Below are 24477 nucleotides of genomic sequence, written 5' to 3'. Positions count from 1 at the left end.
GGGGGGGGATGCGCCTCCTCTCCTCTCCGGGATTCTGCATTGCACGCGGCAAGCGTGAGAGAGGGCGTGTGTGTATGTGTGTGTGTGCACATGCACGCGTGTGGGGGGCGGGCCCTGGAGCCCGCCTTCAGTTGAGTGGAAATCGCCTCGGGATCCCTCCAAGGGAGGTGGCGCGGGCCCTAAATTCCCCCCAGGCACCCCGGACCCCGGGGCGCACAAGCGAGTGTCCTCGCTGCCTTGCACTTGGGAGGGGGTGCCCCGTGGAGGCAGGCCTGTGCTGCGCCCCGCGGGCTCGCAGGGGGCGGGGTCAGCCAACTAGCCCGGCGCGGGAGCTGGGCTGCGGAGTCTCCGCACCGTCTCCTCCGCCTCCTCCGCACGCGCGCGCGCGCGCGCGCGGGCTGGTCTGTAGTTCGCTCCCCTCGCGCGCAGCAGGGGGCGGGGTCGGTAACTTGATCCGCACTAGCCGGGTGGGAGGGGGCGGGTGCCGGGTTTGCTCTGTGCGCCTACGCTCGGGGGCTGTGGTCCCCAGCTACCTTGGGGGGTGTGGTGGGAGATGTGGGCAGAGCTAGGTGTGTGGAGAGGAGGCTGGACACACGGGGGGAGGAGGTTGGATGCAGAGATGGACATGGGGCCAGGGCTGGAGGATTAGCTCGGATTGGAGTTATGGATAGAGTTGGGTGGAGGGATGTGGATGGCGTTGGGAATGGGGAGCGGAGTGGGTGACTCGGTCGGCGGGCTCTGGGGATGGGCGATGGGCTCTCCACGTGGCTCCTAGCGCAAGGGCTGGGTCGGTGATCCCTTCCTTCCAGAACCGTTGCTCCTCGGCCCTGACTCTCCCTCTCCGCCTTGCAGGGACCGTAAGTGGCGACTATGGGCAGACTGGGTTATTGGACCTTGCTGGTGCTGCCGGCCCTTCTGGTCTGGCGCGGTCCGGCGCAGGGCACGGCGGCGGAGAAGGGTCCCCCGGCGCTGAACATTGCGGTGCTGCTGGGTCACAGCCACGACGTGACGGAGCGCGAACTGCGAAACCTGTGGGGCCCTGAGCAGGCAACAGGGCTGCCCCTGGACGTGAACGTGGTAGCCCTGCTGATGAACCGCACAGACCCCAAGAGCCTCATCACGCATGTGTGCGACCTCATGTCTGGGGCGCGCATCCATGGCCTTGTGTTTGGGGACGACACCGACCAGGAGGCCGTGGCTCAGATGCTGGATTTTATCTCTTCACAGACTTTCATCCCCATCCTGGGCATCCACGGGGGCGCATCTATGATCATGGCTGACAAGGTAAGTCGGAGAGGTGATAGGCCGCCGGGACCCGGGAGTGTGCCAAACATACCGCAGCCACCACAGGTCTTTGGGAGCCTCTGGCATCTGTTTGGATTTGAAAGAGGGTCGTGGCCACTCGGCCCTGGTGAGAGCCAAGTCCTGCTTCTCCAAACCCAGAAATGAATGTCAGTGCTTTTTCCCCTGGTTCTGAAAGTGGGGTACTCAGAGGCACCTTGGGTGTGCCAGGAAGATGCAGATGTGTAATGGAGTGGTGGGATGCTTGGAGGTTTCCAAGTAGTGCACAGAGGCGAGCCAGGGGGCACTTGCCACACTATGGCTCATATTTCTATGATACCAATTTTACCGGATTTGTGGGAAAATGTCATTTTTCCCCCCTCCGTGGTAAGTGACTAAAACTATTTTTAAAAAAAGATTAAATGTGGGTATGTTATTGGAATAGAATGCCTAGTTTTTAGGTGAAGCACAAAAGAGCAGAGAAATGTCATGCTTCCATAGACTGTCTACAGTTGGGGGAAGTGGGGTAAAGAATTTGAGAAGCCCTGGGCTGGAGGTGCCCAGGAGAATGTTCCTCTAAGGAGTGAGTGGAGACAATTGACTGCAGACCCTGAGCATTTTCCTACATGTTCCCTGAGTGGGGCTGACAGGGGCACCCAAAACCTCAGATGGAGGGGTTGCCTCCCCAGGATGGGTTTTGGCATGAAGTTGGGAGAGTGTCCTAATGAAAGAAGGTGTGTCCACAGCCCTTGACTTAGAATGAGAGGTAAAGTCTTTCTGTGGAGTGTCTGAGAGTGTTGGTTTGGGGAAGAGGAGAGAGAGATTCCAAGACTGGAGTGAGAGGTTATATGAAGGCCTGGTTTAAGAGTCAGGCAGAAGTGAAGGATCGGAAGAGGGTCAGAAGGGAGAAGCAAGGTGAGGAAGGAGAAAAACATTGGAGTTACCGGTGCACAGGATCTCCATCTGAGCCCCAGGAAAGGACCAGCTGGGGTAGGAACGGAGGAGGGGGTGGGTGTATTTATGTGCCATGGGCCCCAGCCCTGAGACCTTCTTGGAGTGTGTTCCTTGGATAGCAGGAGACATCCTAATGGAGTGAGCAGACATTTGTCAGAGCACTTTCCTTCTGACGCTCTGAAAGCACTTTTATATTCATCAAATCAGATGCTGCCTCTGCCTCAGCAATTCCCACCAGCTCCTTTGGGAACAGTATTAATTCTTTCAGGTCTCCTGGGCTGCAGCACATTCAGCCCAAGTATACAACCGATGCGGTATCTTATTAAACATTCATTTTACATGGTTTACAGCCTAGCAGAAATCCTTCGTGTGGCTGAGCATTTTCCCAGCTATCTCTCAGTTTTGGGGGCGGGGGGGGGGCGCTCCTTTCCAGGATGAAAAAAGTAAGGAGCAGCTGTGCCCTGCCACCAGTTGTTCAAACTGGGAAAGGTCTTAGAATCTACTAGAGCATTCTACAACTTTCAGATGGCGGGCCTGAGGCATAGGGGGCAGGTAATGACTTGGCCAAGGCCACATGGTGGACAATGGAACTAGATCTCAGTTTTCCGTTTGCAAGCTGCGATCTCACATTCCAGCAAATTAAGCCTATTCTTTAACTTTGTCATCACATCTTCAAGAGGGTCAAGGAATTAATCTCCATTTTATATAGGAAGTACTAAGCCATAGAGAGGTGCAGTGAATCAGAGCCTAGGGCTTGTGCATAAGGAATGACCAGCCCTCTGATGAAGACATGAAGAAGAATGCAGTTCCTAGCAGGGGTTTAGAGTATGATTTGGGGATCTAAATATTACCCCCGACTCCTCCTCCACTTCTAAAGTTTTGACCACAGAGGCAACACACGAAAGATAGTAGCCATGCTGAAAGTGAAACGTATGTATTGACTAGGGCTCGGGACAATCAAGAGGAAATCTGGTGAAATCCGACGTAGAGGAGGTGTCTTGAAGCTGGGAGGTCTGGGTTGGCAGGTGTGTAGCTCAGGCTCTTACTGGACCTACCCATGCAAAGAAGTAAGAACAGAGAGCAGGCTCAGAGTTGGGCACCTGTTTGATATACGGTGACCCTGTCCACCATGAATGTCAGGCTCTGACCTACTGGACCAGCAGCTGTTCCTCCCTTAAGGGGTATTAAGAGGGAGTTTTGAGGATGTGCGTGGAAGCATTCTCCGCTCCTGTAGAATGAAACTGCTTTATGGGGAATGGACAGGAGCGTGACCCCACTTAATAGTACAGAAGGAAAAGAGAATCAGGAAATGTCAAGCAGAAGATGAGAAAGGACATTTTGAGAGAAATCAAGATTAGAGAGAGATTTAAGAGCGGACAAAGGGGAGAGGAAAGAAAGTGTACATTGATTCAAAAATGGTGAAGGGAATTGGTTACTCCTCATTATTGTCGAGGCTTTCCGAGTTGGTCTTGGTGGCAGGGAATCAAAGAAGTGAGCGCAGATAATGTTGGGGTATATGTTGGGCCCCATGTGTGGGATGAGCAGGTGATGTTGACAGGAGGTGGGTTAAAGAGTGGTATTTTGAGAAACCTGGATGTGTTAAAAAAGGAAAGAGATTGTCTGAGATGTGAACAGCCCTTCCTTCCATTAGTAGCACATCTAGTTGGCTTGTGCCTTTGCCACCTGTTTCTTTTTGGAGCTGAACGCTGCATGCAGTTTGTTTGGCTCTTAAGAAGCAGCCATGAGACGTTGCCTAAAACCCTACCTTGCTTGGTTGAGTGTGCCAATGGTGTTATGACCCCGAAGCCTGAATCTCCCCAAACTGAAAAGGCCTTTCTGTCTCCTGCTATGATTTAGATGTTCATTTGGTAAAGCCCAGAACATACCTGTGTTGTTTTCACTTCCAAATTGATAACATGATAGTTGATAGTGCCCCCATGGATAGGAGTGCTAGTTAATTTGATTATTATGTAAATTGAACGCTGCCCCCCCACACTATTTTTACCTTTCCCTCAGTCTACTTGACCCATGAAAAAAAGAACAAAGCCTTATAATAATTGAAATATAAAAATAGAAATAATCTGTTAAGTGGCAGATTTTTGTGGTGTTAATTTACAATAGAGATGTTAATTTTTGCTCCTATCAATGGGTGGTCTTGAAATATAATTAATTTAGAAGTAAAAATAAATGGTTGATGTAGATAAAATTCTAATCCTATCTTGGTTTGGCCATTTTGATCCTCTCTAAATGGAATACACTCTGGATGCAGCAATAGCCCCTAATAAATCAGGCATATGCACTAAACCTTCACATTTCTGCTCGGTGTCCTCACATCCTCCACCCTCTCCTCCATTTCTGTTGGCTCCCTGGGGGAAAAGGCAAGGCTTAGATCTCAGCTACATCTATCCATGTCAGTTACTACATGGACTTCGCTTTATATGATGTTTCTATGCATGCCTCATCTCTTCTACTAGACAGTAAATTCCTTGAGGACAATTTTTTTTAAAGTGTGTTTATGTGTATTTAAAATAATGAATACTCCTCCTCCACAGTTTATAAAAATAATTTTTCATTGTAGATGGCTTAGTATATTAATGTTTAAAGAAAACATAAATTTCTCCCCTCTATGTCCTGTCACCAGGAGTAACCACAGTTGGACGTGTGGGTCTATTTCCTTCTAAGCTCCATTTAGTTAGTTATCAGTTTAGGATTATACTGTATATATGGGATGGATTTTTTTTTTTTTTTGGTATTTTGCACTCTGTGGGCTTTTTTTAGTCAGAAGATCCAGGGTTTTCTTTAATTCCGGAAAAATCTCAGCCATTATGTGTTGGATGTTTCCTCTCCAACATTTTCTCTGTTCTCTCCATATGTAGTTTCTTGATGAGTCCTCCAGGTATCTTAAATTAAACATCTTTTTTTTCCAATTCTCTATCTCTCTGTGCAATGTTTGGGAAGGTTTCCTCAGTTCTATATTCCAGTTAACCAACTCTTTTTATTTGTATCTGGTCTCTTATTTTGCCTATCTGTTGAGCTTTTAATTTCAACAGTGGCTCACATATTTCCAAGATAAATAATCGGCCCCTTTTTATACCCTCCCACTTTTTTGTTTGTTTGTTTTATAAAAAACTCTTTTCACTTGTGAATGTAAATTCTTCCTCTGTCCCTTTGAGGATTTTAAAGAACAAAATACTGCGAAGTCCTTCTTTGATTGCTTTAGTGTCTTTGTTTCTTCAGGTATGAATTCTTTCACTTTATAGATTCTGATCATTGGATGTCCTCATATGTCCTCTAATTTTTGTGAATTTTAAAGTGATTTTTGTGATTTTTTTCCTGCCCTATGTCTGCAAGGGTATGTGCTTTTAAACTAAAGCTCATGTCAACATCTCCACTCAGAGCTCTCTCCTTGCTCTATATATCTTGTGGTGCGGGCTTGGGTCCTAGTCCCATGTAAGTTACTTCATTTTGGTTCCTTGCCACATACAGGGGCATATTTTTTGGCTGTGACTCCTAGCAGTATGGTTTTGGGTACAGTTTTGCCTGTTATTTCCTGGGTAGATGTTGGGACCTTTGCTTCCATGGCTCATATTGGACCCATCTCCCATGAACTATGTGGCTTTGATTTTGAAATTGTAGAGTCCTATCTTTTGATTAATTTATTTTCAGGGAGTCCTCTTTATTTTTGATCTGTGATTCTCTTTTCCTATTTCTAAGCAGCACTATGTAAATTTTAAAACATCTAAAGATTTATCTATAAGTTCTGTGTCTTAGGAGCAGAAGAGGGAGGTTACTCAGTGTGTTCACTCTGATTTTGACCCAATTATATTTCACATCTGGCTTTTATTTTTTTCAAACCTGATTATGTATTCATGGAATTTTCCCTTATTATTGGATAGACTTCTCAAATATGATTTTAAATGGCTGTGGAGTATTCTGTTTATACCACAATTATTGAAACTAATACTTCTCTTTTTTCTACCTTTAGTAAGGTTGATTTCTTGTTCACAGTGTGTTCTTTTTGACACCTTGTTCTGATCTTGCCCTTTGTATTTGTTGCTTAGTAATTGTTTGTTGATTGAATGAATGAATCAAGTTATTGGTTCTGATGCCTGCTTGCTGCAGTTTCCAGATGAACTTATCACATTGTGGTTCAGGACTTTTCATGCAGTGTTTGTTCCCTAAATGCTGACTGATTTCATAGGTGTGTGCCAAGTCTCCTCTTCTTTTTAGTGGGCAGATAATTACTAGCCATCCTTGGGATTAACAGAAATTGGGGGGTTCCATACAAAAGGTCCGGGTGGTGCTGCTGAGTAATAGGTCATCAGCAGGAGGGGAACTTTCTCTGATAACCTGGCAGCTCTGGAGTTTGGCTGTGAGTGAAACACTGAAAGCTCATGGAAAGGGCAGACACGCACATCAGAATGTTGGTGGAGCCCACTCAGCTCCTGCTATGGAGGCATCGGGTAGTTTCTGAGAGAGTGGGGAGGCCTATCTTTAGCCTTTGTGATGAGGCATGTCAGATGCAATCATCTACTCCTCCTTACATAAGTCATCGGAGAGCAAAAGGCATCACCCCAAGAGGCATGACTAACTTCCCAAATGGCCCTCGGGGTCATTGGTAATCACTTGGACTCTCCATAGCTGTGCTCTGGTGGGCTCGGAAGGGGCAGTGTCCGTGTTCTTTTTGGTAGCCCCAGGTAGGAAATGCTTCTCTAGATGGAGTGGTGGAGGAAGATAAAGGGGAGTGGGAGGGAGGTGGAAAAGGAGAGAGAGAGAGAAAAGGGGAGGAAAAATACAAATAGAATCTTGGGTTTGTAATACAGAATGATAACTTTTGGTAAGGCCATCATGAAAACAAGAGGTTGTAATGTTATTAGCTGATGTGCTTTGTTTGTCCTACACTGCCTGTTTATTATCCCAATTTGAATTAGTTGCCAGCATTAAAGTTAGGAGACATCACATTTCTAAAAAAAAAAAAAAATCTGAATTTCATGCTTCATTGGAAAAAAATGGGAAGGCCTGGGAGCATCGGCCCCAGCTTTCCCCTCGGGAGGCAACAGTTGGCTGGAAATGAAGTGGAGCTGGCTGGTGCTCTTCTTTGTTCATTTCTGCACTTGCCCACTTCACCCATTCATGTTAGAGACTTGGCCCTGAAGGCCCTGGGGTTTGAAATCCCCGACATAGGGGAAGAACATACCTGGTCTTTGTTGAGAAAGCCTTTCCTGGGCAGCCCTGGTGGCTTAGAAGTTTAGCACCGCCCTCAGCCCAGGGAGTGATTCTGGAGAACTGGGATTGAGTTCCATGTCGGGTTTCCTGCATGGAGCCTGCTTCTCCCTCTGCCTGTCTCTCTCTCTCTCTCTCTCTCTCCCTCTCTCTCTCTCTCTCTGTGTCTCTAATAAATAAATAAAATCTAAAAAAAAAAAAAGGCTTTCCTGGACATTCTCCTTCTCTTCCATGGGCTGCTTCTTGGTAGGTGGTAAATTCTTGATGTGCATGTGGCCATGCTGCTGTGTTCACTGCCGCCATCACTAATCTACTGTAGTACCTCTGAGCCCACAGGCCTTAAACCCTTCTCAACATGGTACTCCCGAAAGCCACTGCCAACCAATTTGAGTCAGAAGGCCCCAGAAAAACCTTAGACGAAGGGTCCGAGGGCCTAAATTCCATTTCCAAATAGCAGTATGACCTGGAGGAAGGCTCTTCACCTTTCTGGGACTTAGTTTCTCCTGTGAAATGAGGTTTGGGATGATACCATCTTTGAGGCCTCTTCCCAGCTCTGAAAATTTTAATCACCTTCGAGAAAAGACCGACAAGAAACATGCCAGCATGTGAGCAGTGGTTATCTGTGAGCAATAGACTCATGGCTATTTCAGTCATCTAAAAAATGTCATTCCAGCATGCTTAATAAATTGAACCTTGAGTTAGGTGGTCTGGGTTTAAATTTAAGCTTTCACTTACCAGATGGGTGATCATGGGGAAGCTCCTGAATGGCTCTGAGCCTAGGGTCTTTGTTGTTGCTTTGTTTCTGGCCCCAGCCTACCCGCAGTGTCTTCATTTTTAAAGAGGAGACAGAAATGGTACCTATTTCATAGAATAGCTCAGTGCTTGGCTCATAAAAAATACTATGGGAATGCTCTTGTTATTGTGTTTGTATTTTCTAGCTTTTGTTTTTGTCAAATGGGCATGTACTTTTTAAGAACTAGAGAAATGATGAAGGGTGACGTGGGGATATGATGGTAAGCCCTGCAAACAACCGGGGATGAATCCTCTAGAACTCTCAGAAGTGGCGAGTCCAACACGAACTGATTCACATTTCCTTAACATGAACATGAATAGTAATAAGAATTTCCTGGGACAACCAGGAGCTTTTAGTTCTTCAGATTTGCCAGGGGCTTTATCCTGGCAAACTGAAGGTAAATGTTGCCAGTGCAGAAATGACCTCGAGAGGAGCCAGTCTCAGTGAGCTTTGCAGTAAATAACTCCCCCGATTGGACCATATGTTTGCACCGGGCTTAGGTCTTTAGGGTGTGGACAGATACAGTTTCTCATTTTGTCTCTGCCAAGGATAAAATAACTCAGTGATAGCCCAGGGAACCTGGCAGCCCCAAAGGTATTTGGTTAAAGAATCCTTATGTGCTTATTCTTTACACTCTTATTTTATTGCCTTCTCAAATCAACGATTGTGAATCCTGCTGGTTTAAGCAAGAGGATTAGATTAAAGAGGGACAATAGATTTTGATGTTAATATTTTGGTTGTCTTAACTAAATTGATTAAGATGGGTGATAGAATTAAAATTCAGGACTGTCTTTCTGGATTGAAATGAAAGACTCAGACTAAACTACAGGCTATATTGGAGGATTTAAGAAGAAATGATACTCTTACAAGAAGGGGGATATGTAGCTTTCAAGCTTGAGGATGATTTTTGTAAGGGTCATGAACTGGTGGACTGCCTGCCAAATCTGCCTCATAGATATATTAGTATTTTGTTTCACTAATACAGTATTTAAAATGCTTGAATTTCAATGTCCTTGTTCTCTATTATCTCACATCTAGCCAGATTCACCCATTTATGTTAATTGCTTGGTCTCTGCAAGCATTTGAGATTGTGATCTCCAATCATAGGGATTTTGTTTATTGCTTGTTTGGTTTGGACCAGATGCACAGCAGATTCTGAGTAGTGATATGGCTCTTAAAAAAGTGAAGGCTACATTTCTAGAAATATAATGTCCAAATCAAAAGAGGCGGTAGCTCCATTATACCTTTTCTGTTGTTAAGAGTGCCTTTAGCTGCAAATAACAGAATATTTGACTAGTGGTAGCTCAAACAATTAAAACATGTAGTTTTTTTGTTTAACAAGGAGCCCCAGGTCTGATTTAGTGACTCAGTAACCCGTCAAGGACTCAAGTCCTTTCCATTTTTCTATTTTGCCTCTTTCAGCTGTTGTTGCCTCTTGGTCACAGGATGGCTGCTTCTGTTCCAGCCATCACATCTTCACACGCCAGCATTCAAAATGGGAAGAAAAAGGAGAGGAAAAGAAGCTTTCTTGTAGGCCCTCTTTTCTTCCATCAGAGTTGATGTCCCCTTACATTTCATTGGCCAGAACTGGGTCACATGCCACCCCTTGAACATCACTGGTAGAGATTAAAAGTCAAGATTCTTTTCCAAGAATGGATAATTGCCACCAATGCAAAAATTGCTGCTGTTAGCAGGAGTGTAGGAGCAATGGATAAGTGATACAACTGATGATGTTTCCAGCAACACAAGCACCATGATCTGTAGACTTGCCTTTGTTTTAGTGGATAATATTTAAAGGTGGGTGTTGAAAAACTAGTGTGTCCAGAGGCAATAAAGCTTTGGGGATTGCATAGGATCTAAATGACATATGGTAAGAGTCTCAGAAATAAATATTTAGGGTAATTCAGCCTGGGGAAGAGAAGTCTCAGAGAGGATGTGAAAGATGGACTGTTATGAGGCAGAAGGTTTAGTCCTAATTTTTGTTTTTATTATTTTGGGGACAGAACTGAGGCCAGAGGATGAAATTATCAGGAGTAAAGTTTCAGCTTGATGTGAGGACTCAGCTTTGGCAATTAGGTCCCCGACTGCAGGCTGTGATGTTTCATAGAATGAGTGTCTGTCAGATGTGCCTGAGCCTAGAGTGACTGCCCATCTGTCAGGAACAGGGTGGCGAGCTGGATTCCTAGTGGCAAGATTGGATGGGGTCACCTCTGAGATTCTTTCTAACTCAGAGACTCTGCACCTCTTAAACCCTCGATTTTTTTTTTTAAATCCCCAAGTCCTGGTACTTTAGGCCGTTGGATTTGGCTGAAAACCAACATCCTCACTTTCTGCAAGCGTGTGAGTAATTCAGTATAAATTTGCCCAGCTTGGGGGACGAATTTATGATCCCAGCATCATCACCTCAAATCCCCAAAGGACTTTACATCATCCTGAAGGGTAGACAGTATTTGAAAAGCAGAAAACCTATGTATATACCAACTCTCACACACATATATAAATATAAACATAAGTAGGTCAGCCAGCGTCATATTTACTAGTGGGAATGTTTTTGGCTAAGAAGCACAGCTACTGAAGACGATGTTTAGAATAATTGCCAGCAATCTCCAAATGGGGAGCTTTTGCTACTGCATCAGTTAATTATGATTACTTAACTGAAGTATATTCACGTTTTTGTACATGTTATTGTAAGAATACTTTCATATCCTAAAGAGAGAGCCAGAATCTTCTCTGAACTTCCAGTTGTCAAGTTTTTCTTTCTTGTCTATTGTACCCCTTGCATTTTGAACATTTCCTTACAGCAGTAATGGCTCTGGGTGCTAGTCATTGTTTACCTACTCCCTTCCCTGTTTCTCCTTCATATCTCCCAAGAAAAAACAAAATCCAGAGTTGCTTTCCAAACGCTTTGTCTTTGCATTCAAATTTTACAATGTTCCATATGATGGAAATGGTGTATATTCTAATTATTTATTTATTAGAATTAGAGAAAAAAAAAACTCCAAATAATAGCAACACAGAGTCCAAGAGAAGGAATATTTGCTCAACACATGCATGGCAGCTCCTCGGACACATGTTCCTCTCTCTGGAGGTGACCATGTTACCTGTTCAAAGAGGAAAAATATGAAACGGGAGTGGTAGCTTGTTGCCATTTGTAATTTTTGCTGGAGTTGGATATGTTACAAGGATCTTTTCTTCCAAAGTCTTGCTGACTTGGAAGAGGTTAATCATTTTCTATGGGTCCCCAACTGTGCTTGTTTTCCCAAAACAAAATAAAAACTCACTCTGGAATATAAGGTTGACTTCTTTAAAATCAAAGCTGGGCCCACATACTCACCCAAGGAATAGAAGATAATTCAGAGTGAGTCAGGTAGTGTCATGATCATTTTATATGCTAATAAAAGCTATAGACCCTCTCCAGAGGAGTGTGCACTCAACTCCCAAGCATGCATTCAACATTATGTGCAATTGTTAGGGGTTCGTAGATCTTCTGGAACCCATTTGTAGACCTCCTTGGAATTTATTTATTTATTTATTTATTTATTTATTGGTTTATTAATATGTTCATTCTTCAAACATTTATGGAGCCTGTACCCAGTGCCAAAAATGTTCTGTAGCTCTCTCTGTGATCAGATTATTTGGTTTGATAGGCACCTGGCTGGGGGAGACTGGCATTTAAAGACCAGAACGAGGTATCGGTAATTGGGGTTGCTCCAGGGGGCTGTGGGAACAGAGCAGAGGGGCACCTCATCCAGAGGCATGAGGTAGGAGCTTGTCAAAGGAGGTGCCCTGGAGGGCTGTTGTCTAGAGTTCAATTTGAGAACTCTAGGCCAGAAGAGGCTGGCATCCCACGTGTCTGCCCCTGCAGGTCACATCCATGGCGTCAGAAGATGAACTGCAGAGTGGAAGAGGCTAGCTCATGGAGGCCCAGGTACCGACTTATAGTCTAGGCCTTTCCCTCCCGTTGACATGTTTCAGGCTGCCAGGCTTGAGCGTTGTTTTGATAGCTCGTGAATTTTCCTCTGGATGGCAGTTCTCACAATCAAAACATTGAGCTTTTCACCGATTTCTGTTCTGTTGTCACAAATGGCTGAATGTCTCCTGCTCTATCTCGTCTCTTCCAAATTAGGAAACTCTAGCCAGAAAGAGTGAGTGGCATTTGAAATCCATATTGTCTTGCATGTCTGTAGTCCTAGGGCTGAAAAACAACATACTTTCTAGATGAATTGTTTTAAAGCTCTTTGTCAGGCTGGGGAAATGCAATATTGGTTGACTCGGGTGAATGAAGCCAGAATGCGGGGAGAGGGTGCTGATCTCTAGAAGCTGACAGGCTTGCTGCAGCTCTGGCGCGGAGTGGTCAGCAATGCTTCTACCAATGGGATTCTGGAAGAGGCAGCGCCGTCAGGTGAAGACAGAGCTTCACAATCAAATTGCTATTTAGTTCATTGCTCTTGGTTTTTCCCTGGTTAATTGGTACTCGTTTTTGGTACTGTTATTGTCTGGTTTTTTCATTCCTTTGTAAAGCTCTTTGGCAGCGTTCGAAGAAACACTTTTATCATGAAGAATTTCAAACACACCCAGAAGTAGAGACAATTGTCTGAGCCCTCCTGTCCCCATCACCTGGCATCAACAGTTACCATCGCATGACTGCTCTTGTTTCAACTCCCAGTGGCCCCACCACCGGGTCAGACATTATTCATTTCACCTACAAATATGTCGGTGTACATCTCCAGAGAATTTTACAAACTATTAAAAAAAATAGCCTCGGCTAACATAAAAGTAATCTAACAAAGGATTTGAAAGATTGAAAGACGTATAAAGAAAATAAAAATCACCTTGGATGTCCCTAACCGCAGACAGCTACTCTCACCATTTTGGTGTATTTCCTTCTAGTCCTTTCTGTACCTGCTATACAAACACACATACATATCAATCACATAATTTCATGGACGGCTTCTAATTTACTTCCCATTTTCTCATGAGCATTTCAGATTATTTGTAAGCATTCTTACCTGCTACTTTTCCATTCCACGGGCACATGATTTCTTTGATAATTTGGATTTCTTCACATTTGTTACTGTTAAAAACAACCCCCCAGTGAACATCTTCATAATGAAATGTCTGAATTGCAGATTATTGGGCTTTTTTTAAAAAAATATTTATTTATATGAGAGAGAGAAAGAGTGCCTGCACACACACAGGGAGATGAGCAGAGGGATAAGCAGACTCCCCACCAAGTGCAGAGCCTGATGGGCTTGATCCCAGGACACCGAGATCATGACCTGAGCCAAAGTCAGATATTTAACCAACTGAGCCACCCAGGCACCCCAAATTATTGGTTTTGAATCAAACCCTATGTCTGAAATCACTGGGTCACTGTGGGTGAAGAATTTTAAGGTTCATGATGCATCCTGCTATTGGTTTCCAGAAGGATTGGATTATGGACACTTTGAGTAGCTACACTGAAGTACCTCCCTCACCTAACTCTGGCCTGCTCTTGAAACAGAAGTTGTCCCGATTGGTTCCGTGAAAATGTTACCTCATTCGTTGTCTTAATTTGCATCTCTTTTATGGCACCTGCTGCGGAATATATTTTAATTTAGTCAGACTTTCATATCCCTAGGTGTTGTACATCTTCACCTCTTTGATATTTTTCGTTGTGTAAATGGAAAACCTCAGAAAATGATGGATTCCAATATAAAGTACAGTGAAATAATTTGAATTTCTAAAAAATAATAAATATTTTGAAGCCTGGCAGGGAGTTCTGTGATTATTCATTCTTAGTCACCAGGCATTGCTCAACCATTGTGTCTGTATCAATGTTGCTTCAAGAATTGCTTTACAATGTAAGATTTCCCAGCAGAAAATCATTTTGTGGAATTTGACTATTATGATATGCTAGGAGGCGCGATAGAGAACCTTGTCCTAGTAGGCCTGGGATGTGCTCGCGACACGGGTTTTGTGGGGAACCTTAGGGATCTGGAGCTGTGGGCTGTTCCTTTCTCTAGAAGAGCGAAGGCAGGGTGATGATGTGACAGTAGCTGCCCTGTAATCTGAAAGGGATATCATGTGGGTGGCATGAGTAGCTGTTCTTTCCCATGGTGGGGGTGAGGGCAGTGAAATGAATTTTAAACGAAAGTAGAAGGGATTTAGGACTGCCATTAGCAGTTGTGGGGGGAGTCTTCAAAATATTTAATTACTAGTATAGAATGATCATTAGTAGGGACTGAATGTGTGCCCCATCCCACAATCGAATGTCGAGATCCTAACCCCAATGATGTGGTATCAGAAGGTGAGCCTTTGGGAGGTGGTGAGGTCATGAGGGTGGAGCCCTCACCAGTGAGATTAGTGCCCTGATAAAAGAGACCCCACAGAGCTCCCTCACCTCTTCTGCCCTGTGAAGACACGCTAGGAAGATGGTCATCTATGAACCAGGACATGGACTGTCAACTGTCATCAGACACTGAATCTGCCAGTGCCTTGATCTTGGACTTTTGGCCTCCAGAACTGTGAGACATAAATATCTGTTGTTAATAATCACCACCCGCCCCGCCATCTGGCTGTAGTTTTCTGTTTTAACCGAGACAGTCACAACCAATGAGAGCAGATACACTTAGAGCCCCCGTTGGGTCAGGTGTCAGTCCCGTAGCACTGGTTATGAGAAAGTGGTGTGTTCTTGAGGGAGGGGCTGATTGACAGGAGGACTTGAAGATGCTGGAGGCGGTGGCCGTTCACTGTCGAAACCAAAGCATTCAGCATATCGACAACCAGAATGGTTGTACTTGCATAAAGCAGCTGGGCACCAGACTAGAGCACTCCTGACACTTCTGAGGTCTTCTATGCCAAAGCGTGTGCAGTGGGTTTCTCATGGAACTGTCTAGAACTGGACGGAGGGAAAGAGGATGGCTCTTTCCACTGCCATAGGTCAGCCCAGCCCTGCCATGGGGAGGTGGGGTGGAAAACATGTTGAAGCTCCTTCCCTAAAATATGGAGTAGAAACATACTTTGTCTGCTTCCACCTCTGAGCCCAGTGCTCTTGCCTTCTCTCCTGTGAGGTAACTGTCCAGCCATCCCTACAACATGTCTCCCTCCCATGAAAAGGGACAGACATGGCACCAAAGCCAGCTTTTGTCTCCAGCCCCTTGCCCCCTTATCCTGCAGGGTAAGACCTTCCCAAGAAACTCCTGTTTTCCCTAGGGTTGGATGAAAGGGTCTGTTTCAGTCTCTGGTTTTGGAGTGTGATGTGGCCACTTGCAGAGGCAAGAAAATAATCTTGTAATTCAGTGGAAATACTCTGCAACCTAAATAAGCTTTGTTAAAGATCAATTCTCAAAATAAGGCCATGGATGTACCTTAATGAGATCATGTACTTGATTTGCTGGTTGTGTCTGTGGCTTCCTTTTGTCCTTCAGAATGGGAAATTCTCCATCCCCTGTGCTTGTGCATAGAGGTCTTAAAATTCTAATGATTTCCAGGGGAAGTGGCACATCTCTGGCTTCATCTGAGGGTAGGAGGAGCCTGGGGTTGGAATTTATTGCTTGCGAGATTATGGGCTGAATTGTGTCACCTTAACAGTCATATGTTGAAGTCCTAACACCCAGTATCTCAGAATGTGACTGTACTTGGTGTTCGGGCCCTTAAAGAGATAATTAAGGTAAAATGAGGTTATAATTTGGGTTAAAATGGGCCCTAATACAATATGACTGGTGTGGGGCACCCAGGTGGCTCAATCAGTTAAGTGTCTCAACTCTTGGTTTTGGCTCAGGTCATGATCTCAAGGTCATGAGATCAAGCCCCATATTGGGCTCTACACTGGGTGTGGAAGCTGCTTAAGATTCTCTCTCTCCCTCGCCCCCTTCATCCCTGCTTATGCACACACATGCTCACCCTGTCTTTCTCTCTCTTAAAAAAATATGACTGATGTCCCTATGTGAAGAGATTAGGACACTGACATGCATGGAGAAAAGATCATATGGAGATACAGGGAGAAAATGGCTGTCTGACCTAACTCGGGGAAATGAACAAGGGGTAGTGGAAGGGGAAGTGGGCAGGGGGTTGGGGTGACTGGGTGATGGGCAATGAGAGGGGCACTTGGCGGGATGAGCACTGGATGTTATGCTATGTGTTGGTAAATTGAACTCCAGTAAAAAAAAAAATTTAAAAAAAAGAAAAGAAAAGAAGATGGCTGTCTGTACACCCAAGAGAGGGGCCTCAGGAGAAACCAGCCTGCCGACACCTTGATCTTGTACTTCCAGCCTCTGAAACTGTTGTATGAGCTGTCAAGTGTCTGGCACTCTCTAACGGCAGCCCCAGCAAACCAGTACAGAGAGGTGGGGAGGTACATGAAGCTCAGTTCTAAGGCTCCTTAGTGCTCTTCTACCGAACTGGAAGGAGGTTACAGTGCCCCAGCTCAGAACCCAGACCCATATCCACTCTAAAACTGACTTCCCATGGTGAGGTTTCCATTCTGCCAGCAGGGTTCCCACATGAAGAACTAAGTCCTTGTCTTGGAATCCTTCCTGGGACATGTCTAGGATGTCCAGGCTCAGTGCTTCCTAAAAATTTTTACTCTAGGGGCTATGATAGGATAATGGCCCTCCAAAGATGTCCCCATGCCTGGACCCACAAATACGTCACCTTATGTGGCAGAAGGGACTTTGTGAATAGGAGTAAGTGAAGGATCTTCAAATGAGATTCTCTTGGATTATCGGGTGGGTCCAATGTAATCACAAGGATCTTTAGAAGAGCCAGAGAAGGAGAGATGATGACAGAGCCCAGGGTGGAGTGATTTGCTGTGAATACGGAGGCAGTGGCCATGAGCCAAGGAGCACAGGGGGGCCCAGCAGCTGAGAAACGCCAGGAAATAGATCGTCCACTGGAGCCTCCAGAAGCAACACCGCCGTATTGACACCTAGATTTCAGTCCAGTGAGGCCCATTCCAGACTTTGGACCTCTGAAGCTATAAGAGGACAAATGTGTGTCACTTTAAGCCACTAAGCCATTAAGTCTCTGGTAATTTGTTGGAAACCAGTACAGGGGAGAATCTGGTAAACATGTGCTGGAGGGCAGGCTGTGCCCCAAGTGGCCTTCTCTCAGCACTTGACCTTGGAAATTCACTCATCTCATAACGTAGCTGTGTTGGTATTAAAGCCAAAATAGTTTTATTTTACTTATTTAAATATTTATTTATTTATTTATTCATGAGAGACACACAGAGAGAGAGAGGCAGAGACACAGGCAGAGGGAGAAGGAGGCTCCATGCAGGGAGCCTGACGTGGGACTCGATCCCGGGTCTCCAGGGATCACACCCTGGGATGAAGGTGGCGCTAAACCGCTGAGCCACCCGGGCTGCCCAATTTTAAAATGACTTTCCAGATAGATGTCTCAGTTTATCCCTTCATCAAGTAGTCAAGCAAAATCAATACTCTAGGACACTCTACTATATTCGTTCCCTGCACGTATGCACCACTGGGCTGTGCCTACCTCTATGTGAGGATCCTGGAAGGGTGTGTGCCTTCCATCCAGACAACTCAAAACCTGGCTCCTGAACTTACTAGCTCTGTATCCTTGGGCAAGTCACTTAACTACTCCGAGCCTCAAGTTTCTTATCTATAAAACGGGTGGCAAGACGGATGTCTTGCAAGGTTGTTGTAAAGACCAACAATTATCTTTGAAAAGCGTATAGCACACTAGGACATGCCATGCAGTGAGCACTGCTCTAATACAAATCTATTCTACGTATTAACACTTTTCATCCCTGCAACAGCCTGATGGGTAAGGTTATGTTATTATAACGTGTGTGAATTCACACAGGCAGGAAGTGGGGGAGCCAGGATTGGAACCCAGCTAGTTTGGCATTCTGGCAAGGTTTCTTAAACTTGCACTACTGACATGTTGGCTGGATAATCTCTTGTTGTGGCAGCTGTTCTGTACACTGCAGGATGTTTAGCAGCATCCCTAGTCTCCACATACTGGATTCCAGTAGCATCCCCCCCCCCGCCCCCATTTGTGACAACCGAGAATGTCTCCAGATGCTGCTCAATATTCTCTGGGGGTGACTTTCATCCCTGGTTGAGAAGCATGGTTCCAAGGTTTAAGGTCTGATCACTGTGTGATACTGAACACACACAGCAGGTGCTCGATAAGTAGAGTCATCATTACACTTGGGCTTCCATGTTTCATAAAACCTGCAAAGCTCTGAACAGACAAGTGTCAGTTAATGTTCCTATCTCTTTGCCAAACCAGTGTCCTGTGGAATCTACTCCCCTAGTTGAGGGCTGGTGTCAAGACCATGAGAGACGTTTTGTGCAAGTGTGTTAACACTTCTTGTTGGCTTCTCTGGCAGCTGAGAAACGATGAGGCAGAGTGAGTAAGGGCACTGAGCAGATTGCAAAAGGCACAGACACTTGTGCACATCGGTGCTTAATATCCTTTTGGAGAGGGATGATTCATGTAGCTCACACGTGGCCTTACGGGGAGTTGTCTGAAAAATAAAAGTGCCTCCACCAAATTCTTCATGAGCAATTTCCCTATCATTCTTGGACCTGGATGGGGAAAAAAAAGAGTCAAGAAATTCAAGATACTTGAGGAAGAGAAAAGAGAAAAAAACTAATTAATAATGAGCTTTCTGTAAATTTGGGCATCTCTCCAAAATACATTGAGATCAAATTTTATTTCTTAAGTGAATCTGTTAACTTTTATGGGTGATTTGGGTTAGTGCAATTGGTTGGAAGAATTCATTAAAGCAGCCAAGATCTCTGGCTCAACTGCACACAGGAAAGCTTTTGTTCTCTGACCATACGTCTTCCTCCAAGCAGTTGTAGCAAAGAATATGAATCCTCAGCCACACAGTGACAATAGGCGAGGTCTAGACAGATCTCTGATCCCACCCATTATCAGGAATCCCGCTGAGATTGTAAGTTTTAATGAGGGCCTTTCAGGCAGCCTTCTCTTCTGTTCCTAAAGTCACATCCTGTTTGGGGCAGGACTTAGAAGCTGGACTTAGTCTTGCCCAAGTCCATGTCCTATCCACCATTCACCTGCATTAGGTCCACTCCCTCCTGTGGCCTGTGCTCCCACCTACTTGGTTTGTGGGGACTGTACCCGAATTCTATTTATGACCCCATCTATGATCTCTATTCCCAGGAACCAGTACACTGGTTTGAGGCAGGGTAGGTGCTCAGTAGATGTTTATGAGAAATAGTGGGTAAGTAGGAAGGGCTAGGGCCAGGACTGTATCCATTTCCCATCACTGCTGTAAAGAAGTTGTCACAAACTCAGTGTCTGAAAACAACACATTGCCATCCTCTTACAGCTCCAGAGGGCAGAAATCTGAATTCAGGCTCACTACGCTGAAACCAGGGTGTTGGCAAGGCTGTGCTGCCTCTGGAGGCTCTATGGCAGAATGTGTTTCCTGGCCTTCCCCAGTTTCTAGAGCTGCACTTCTTGGCTTCTGGCCCCTTCCTTCATCTCCAAAACCAGCAGTGTAGCATCTTGCCTCCCTTGTCGTGTCTCCCATAAGGACTTTTGTGATGACATTTAAGGCTCATCCAAATATCCACGATATTCCCTCCATCCCATGATCCTTAATTTATTTATTTTTATAAACTAACAGATATGTATGTATGTATATATGTATGCTCCACACCTAATGTGGGACTTGAACTCAAGATCAGGAGTTCCATGTTCCATCAGCTGAGCCAGCCAGGTGCCCCCCCAAGATCCCTAATTTAATCACACTTACAGGATCTGTTGGCATTTAAAGGAACACTTCAATTACCAGGGATTAGGGCCCAGGTATCTTAGAGGCCATGGGTTAGCTGGCTACAGAGGTCATAATAACTGACTCATCACAGGGCACACGGCAGGATCATGCTAGCCAATGTCCTTCACACCACCATGCTAGTAGAGTGAGCTTGGGTGGGAAGGCTGGGAAAGCTCTGGGGCTCAGTTTCCTCATTTGTAGGTGAGGAGCTTGGGCTGAGTGCTCTTCCAGCTTAAGCATCTTTCCTCCTCTGGGTGAGCTGTGTGGTGAGAACATATTAGAAACTTTGGGGCCATTGAGTTAGGCAGACCCGGGATGGCATCTGAGTTTCAACCTTTTCCCCTGTCAAAAAGGAATTTTATATCTATGAAATCACACATTGGTAGTGTATCTTCTTTGTTTCTTTGTCCTCTCTGGCCCTCACCTTTCTTTATCTTTAAAATGGGATTGGGATTGGTTTAAGTGCCCCTCCTTGATAATGGGGATCTGCTGTTGCTTGGGAGTCAGGAGTCCCTCCAACTTGGCTGATAATAATCTGCCTTCTTTCTACTTGCTAGTAGGACCTGTGCCCCTGTACTGGTGAGTGAGACCTGTACCCCTGTACAGGTGAGGCCCTCAAAGCATCTCTGACAACTGCTCCTCTCCAGATGTGGTATTCCTTAGCTGGAGCTGTGTAGATGCAGTCTGTACCTGTAGTCCCAACCTCTTGCCCTGGGTTATGTCCCATTCCCCCAGCTGCTTGGTGGGCTCCTCCCCTTGACATAAAGTAGAACATGCTGTGCAGTGATCCACAAGCCACAAGCCATGCAGGAGCTGCTGAACCATGAGCATCTCAAACTGAACGTGCCCAGAACCTGTCCCCTCCTGACTCATCCTCATAATGGGTCCCCTGACTGTGTCATTGATGTTTCTGCTATTCAAGTCATATGCTTTCAGAAGGGGAAGGACGGGCGGATGTATCTTGAGCTCCTAGATGTACAGGCACCATGCTGCTGGCTGGTAATGGAGGAGCACCACCTTCATTGTGTGCAAGGAAGTAAAGCCCAGTGAGTAGTACCTACTTGCCCTTGGTCATGTAGCTAGTAGGTAATAGAGTTGGGACTTGGACTCCAGTCTCCTGACCCCACAGCCTGTGTTTTTTTCCCATAAGAGCTTCTTTTTTTTCCTTTTTTAAGATTTACTTATTTGAGAGAGGGAGAGAGAGAGAGAGAGAGAATCCTGAGCCGACTGTGTGCTGAGCATAGAGCCAGATGTGGGGCTCAATCCCACGTTCCTGAAATCATGACCTGAGCCAAAATCAAGAGTTGGACACTTAACAAACAGAGCCACCCAGGAATCCCTCTCACAAGAGCTTCTTAAGCTCCAGTTCTTCCCATGCCATCTTCACAATTTTGGGGCCATTTGGCTATTTTTAAAAATTGTGGTAAAGAACACATAACAATAAATAGGTTGAGTGAACGATTCAGTGGTGTTTAGTGTATTCACACATTGTATGACCCTTCACCTCTCTCTGGTTCCAGGACATCTTCATCACTCCACATGGAGACCCCATAACCATTAATCAGTCATGCCCCCGCCCCCTGCCCGCTTCCTTCCCTGTTGTCCTGGCGTCCACTAGACTTTCTGTCTCTGTAGATTTACTTATCCCTGACGGAATGGAATCATAGACTACATGGCCTCTAGTGTCGGGCATCTTTCAACGAGCATGATGTTTTCAAGGTTCAAACACACTGTAGCAGGTGTCAGGGCAACTTTATTCCCTTTTATGGCTGAAGAACATTCCATTGTGGGGGTAGACCACATTTAGTTTGCCCATTCACACCTTGGTGGACATTTATGGTTTTTTCTACCTTTTGTGAATACTGCTGCTGTGAATATTCTTATACAATTTTGCAGGTGTGTGAACTCCTATTTTCAATTATTTGGGTATATATCCGGCAGTAGACTTGCTGGGTCAAATGGTAAAGCTATGTTGAATTGATGGGGGATTGACTTTTTTTTATTCCTTTTCTCCACCCACTGTGCCTCCCCACCAATACTTTAATTTACATCTTAAAAGAAAAGTAAATATATTTAAAAAGGAAATTCCATACCATCACCAAAAACAGAAACCAGTTTCCCTTGCCATTAATAGATGGCAGCAGTAAACTAACAAACAAATAAAAATCACACAAATTAAAAAAAAAACCTCAAAAGAAAATTTTAAAAAGAGGAAATGCAACAGTGCTATTAAAATATAACTAGGTGCCATTTCCTACTAAAGACTCAGCATGTTACATGCTCCTTAAAAAGGAGAGCTTAGTAAGTGTTAAAAAGGTGTTGAAGATCTCTTAGCTCCAAAAATGAGACTTTCTCATCAACTAATTGGAGGGATCAAAAAAAGGATCAGGGCTTTTATCCCTTGTGCTTTAATATTACTGCCTGCCTCGTAGGATGGAAGCATCTCTGTACCACACCTGGCCCTCAGGTTCTATCCCCCCACCTCGTGGTGACCTCCTTCCTGTCTTTGTCACCAGGTCCTTCTCACCTCTTGCTCCGACCCTGACTTTGCCTTGAGTCTTCTAATATCCCTGCTCACATGCCCCCCATCAGTCACTGCTCGTACCATATAAGGAGGGCTTGGAGCACATTGCTTTGGCCTCTTGCAGCTTTGGTGGTATCTCCATGATTTCCAGGGTCACATCTAAATCCTTAGCCTGGGCAGCCCCGGTGGCTCAGCAGTTTAGTGCTGCCTTCAGCCTAGGCATGATCCTGGAGACCCAGGATCGAGTTCCACGTTGGGCTCCCTGCATGGAGCCTGCTCCTCCCTCAGCCTGTGTCTCTGCCTCTCTCTCTCTCTCTCTCTCTCTCTCTCTCTCTGTCTCTCATGAATAAATAAATAAAATCTTTAAAAAAAATAAAAAATAAACCCTTAGCCTGGTGCCCATGAATCACTGCAATCTGCCCTATTTCCAGCTCTTTCTGTCCCCATCAGGTGAATGAGAGCTTGTTCCACTGTTCTGATGCTGTCCCTGAGGAGACAGCGAGGCCCCCACCCCGCTTCACCAGTGTCACTCTTCATCTCAGTTGACCTCTCAGGATTTTTTTAAAAAATATTTTACCCATTTATTCATGAGAGACAGAGAGACAGAGAGAGAGAGAGAGAGAGAGGCAGAGACACAGGCAGAGAGAGAAGCAGGCTCCCTGTGGGGAGCCCAATGCAGGACTAGATCCCATGACCCCAGGATCATGACCTGAGCTGAAGAAAGGTGCTCAACCACTGAGTCTCCCAGGCGTCCCTAACTCTCTGGATTTACAAAGATCAAATGAGACCTTGAACCCTCTAAAAAGAAATACAAGTACAAAACATGTCATTGCTGGTCCTGCTTTCTCTTCGGTTTGTAGGTTTTCAGTGTTAGGGGCTCCAGGGCCTTTTCCATTTAAGTTCGAAGCAGTTGCCTTCCCTGTGTGCTGTGCCCTCGGTGTCTTTCATGCCACATGACAGACAGATGAGCCTCCCCAAGTGGCTGAGCGCAGTCCTTGTCTGTCCTTGCTGCGGCCTGTCCATTGCTCTTGCCCCCAGAGCCTAGTACGTGTGGTTTGAAAGAGCAAACTGGCGAGAGAGTGTCTCGTCTCCTGGACCAGGAGTGGAGGAAGCTGGAGCTGCCCTGGCTCCATTCTCTTTCCTGATTTTTCATGCCCTATTGGTTGCACACGGTGACAATTTAATCGTTTGGGCTTTGAAAATGTCTATCATGCTCCACCGCCGACCACACTTAGTTAGCAGGCAGCCCAGCCTCGTGGCATGATTCCTTCCCTCTTGCTCTTTGCATCAGAAGGTTTGGGTGGAGCCACAGAATGGCCGACTCCCTGAGTGGCAAGAGTGTTGAAAATCGCCTGACTGCAGAGACCCAGGCGTCCCGGGGGAGGAAGGAGGCAGGTACGTGTGCAGGTGCGGAGGTGGAGAGGAGAGTGAACACTTCTGGTCTCCGGGCTAAGCCATCCCTTCCGTTGTCTGGGGTCCCTTCCACGTAAAATGTATTTATTATTATTATTATTATTTTGCTTAATTATCTACTCTCTTTGCTTCTTTTCAAGTCTTTTGAGCCTTTGAGCTCTTTCAGTGGGAAAGATGGCTCCTTAGACCTTTATACCTCACACTATAAATCGTTGATGGTATTGAAGTCACATTAATCGACAGAGTCCATAGAGAGGGTGTATTTAGCTGGACCGTCTGGCAGATGTGGAAGATGAGGCTCCAAGAGGTTCACGGACTTGCTGAAAGGCCCCCTCCTCCCTGAGTTCTAGGCCACAAGCCTCTTGGCCCATCAGGTGTTGGTTCCTGGTGCTATTGAAAGGGACAACAGTGACACCCTTTTTCCATGATGGGGGTTGGTGAGAAAAACCTCTTCTTGCTGCAAACTCATCACTTACACCACATTGCTTTCAGATTAATTGTAAACTGCTGGCCATACAAATCCCCTTT

At 45.4% G+C, this 24477-nt stretch overlaps 1 protein-coding gene across 2 annotated transcripts in view; it reads left to right on the top strand.

Moving 5' to 3' along the window:
- GRIN2A (glutamate ionotropic receptor NMDA type subunit 2A) overlaps positions 1–24477 on the top strand; it is a 415475-nt gene that overhangs the window by 36475 nt on the left and 354523 nt on the right. Inside the window, exon 3 of one of the 2 annotated variants that reach the window (XM_055340882.1) lies at positions 853–1284. In XM_055340882.1, the coding sequence (XP_055196857.1) occupies positions 871–1284 (414 nt within the window). In that variant the 5' untranslated portion in view covers positions 853–870. Of the gene's footprint in view, positions 1–768; positions 1285–24477 lie in introns of those variants that run through there. The other variant, XM_055340881.1, reaches the window with a different exon arrangement.

The sequence above is a fragment of the Nyctereutes procyonoides genome, unplaced genomic scaffold (genome assembly GCF_905146905.1).
Source record: "Nyctereutes procyonoides isolate TBG_1078 unplaced genomic scaffold, NYPRO_anot_genome, whole genome shotgun sequence".
Classification (NCBI taxonomy): domain Eukaryota; kingdom Metazoa; phylum Chordata; class Mammalia; order Carnivora; family Canidae; genus Nyctereutes; species Nyctereutes procyonoides.
This window is presented reverse-complemented; position numbering and strand designations above follow the sequence as displayed.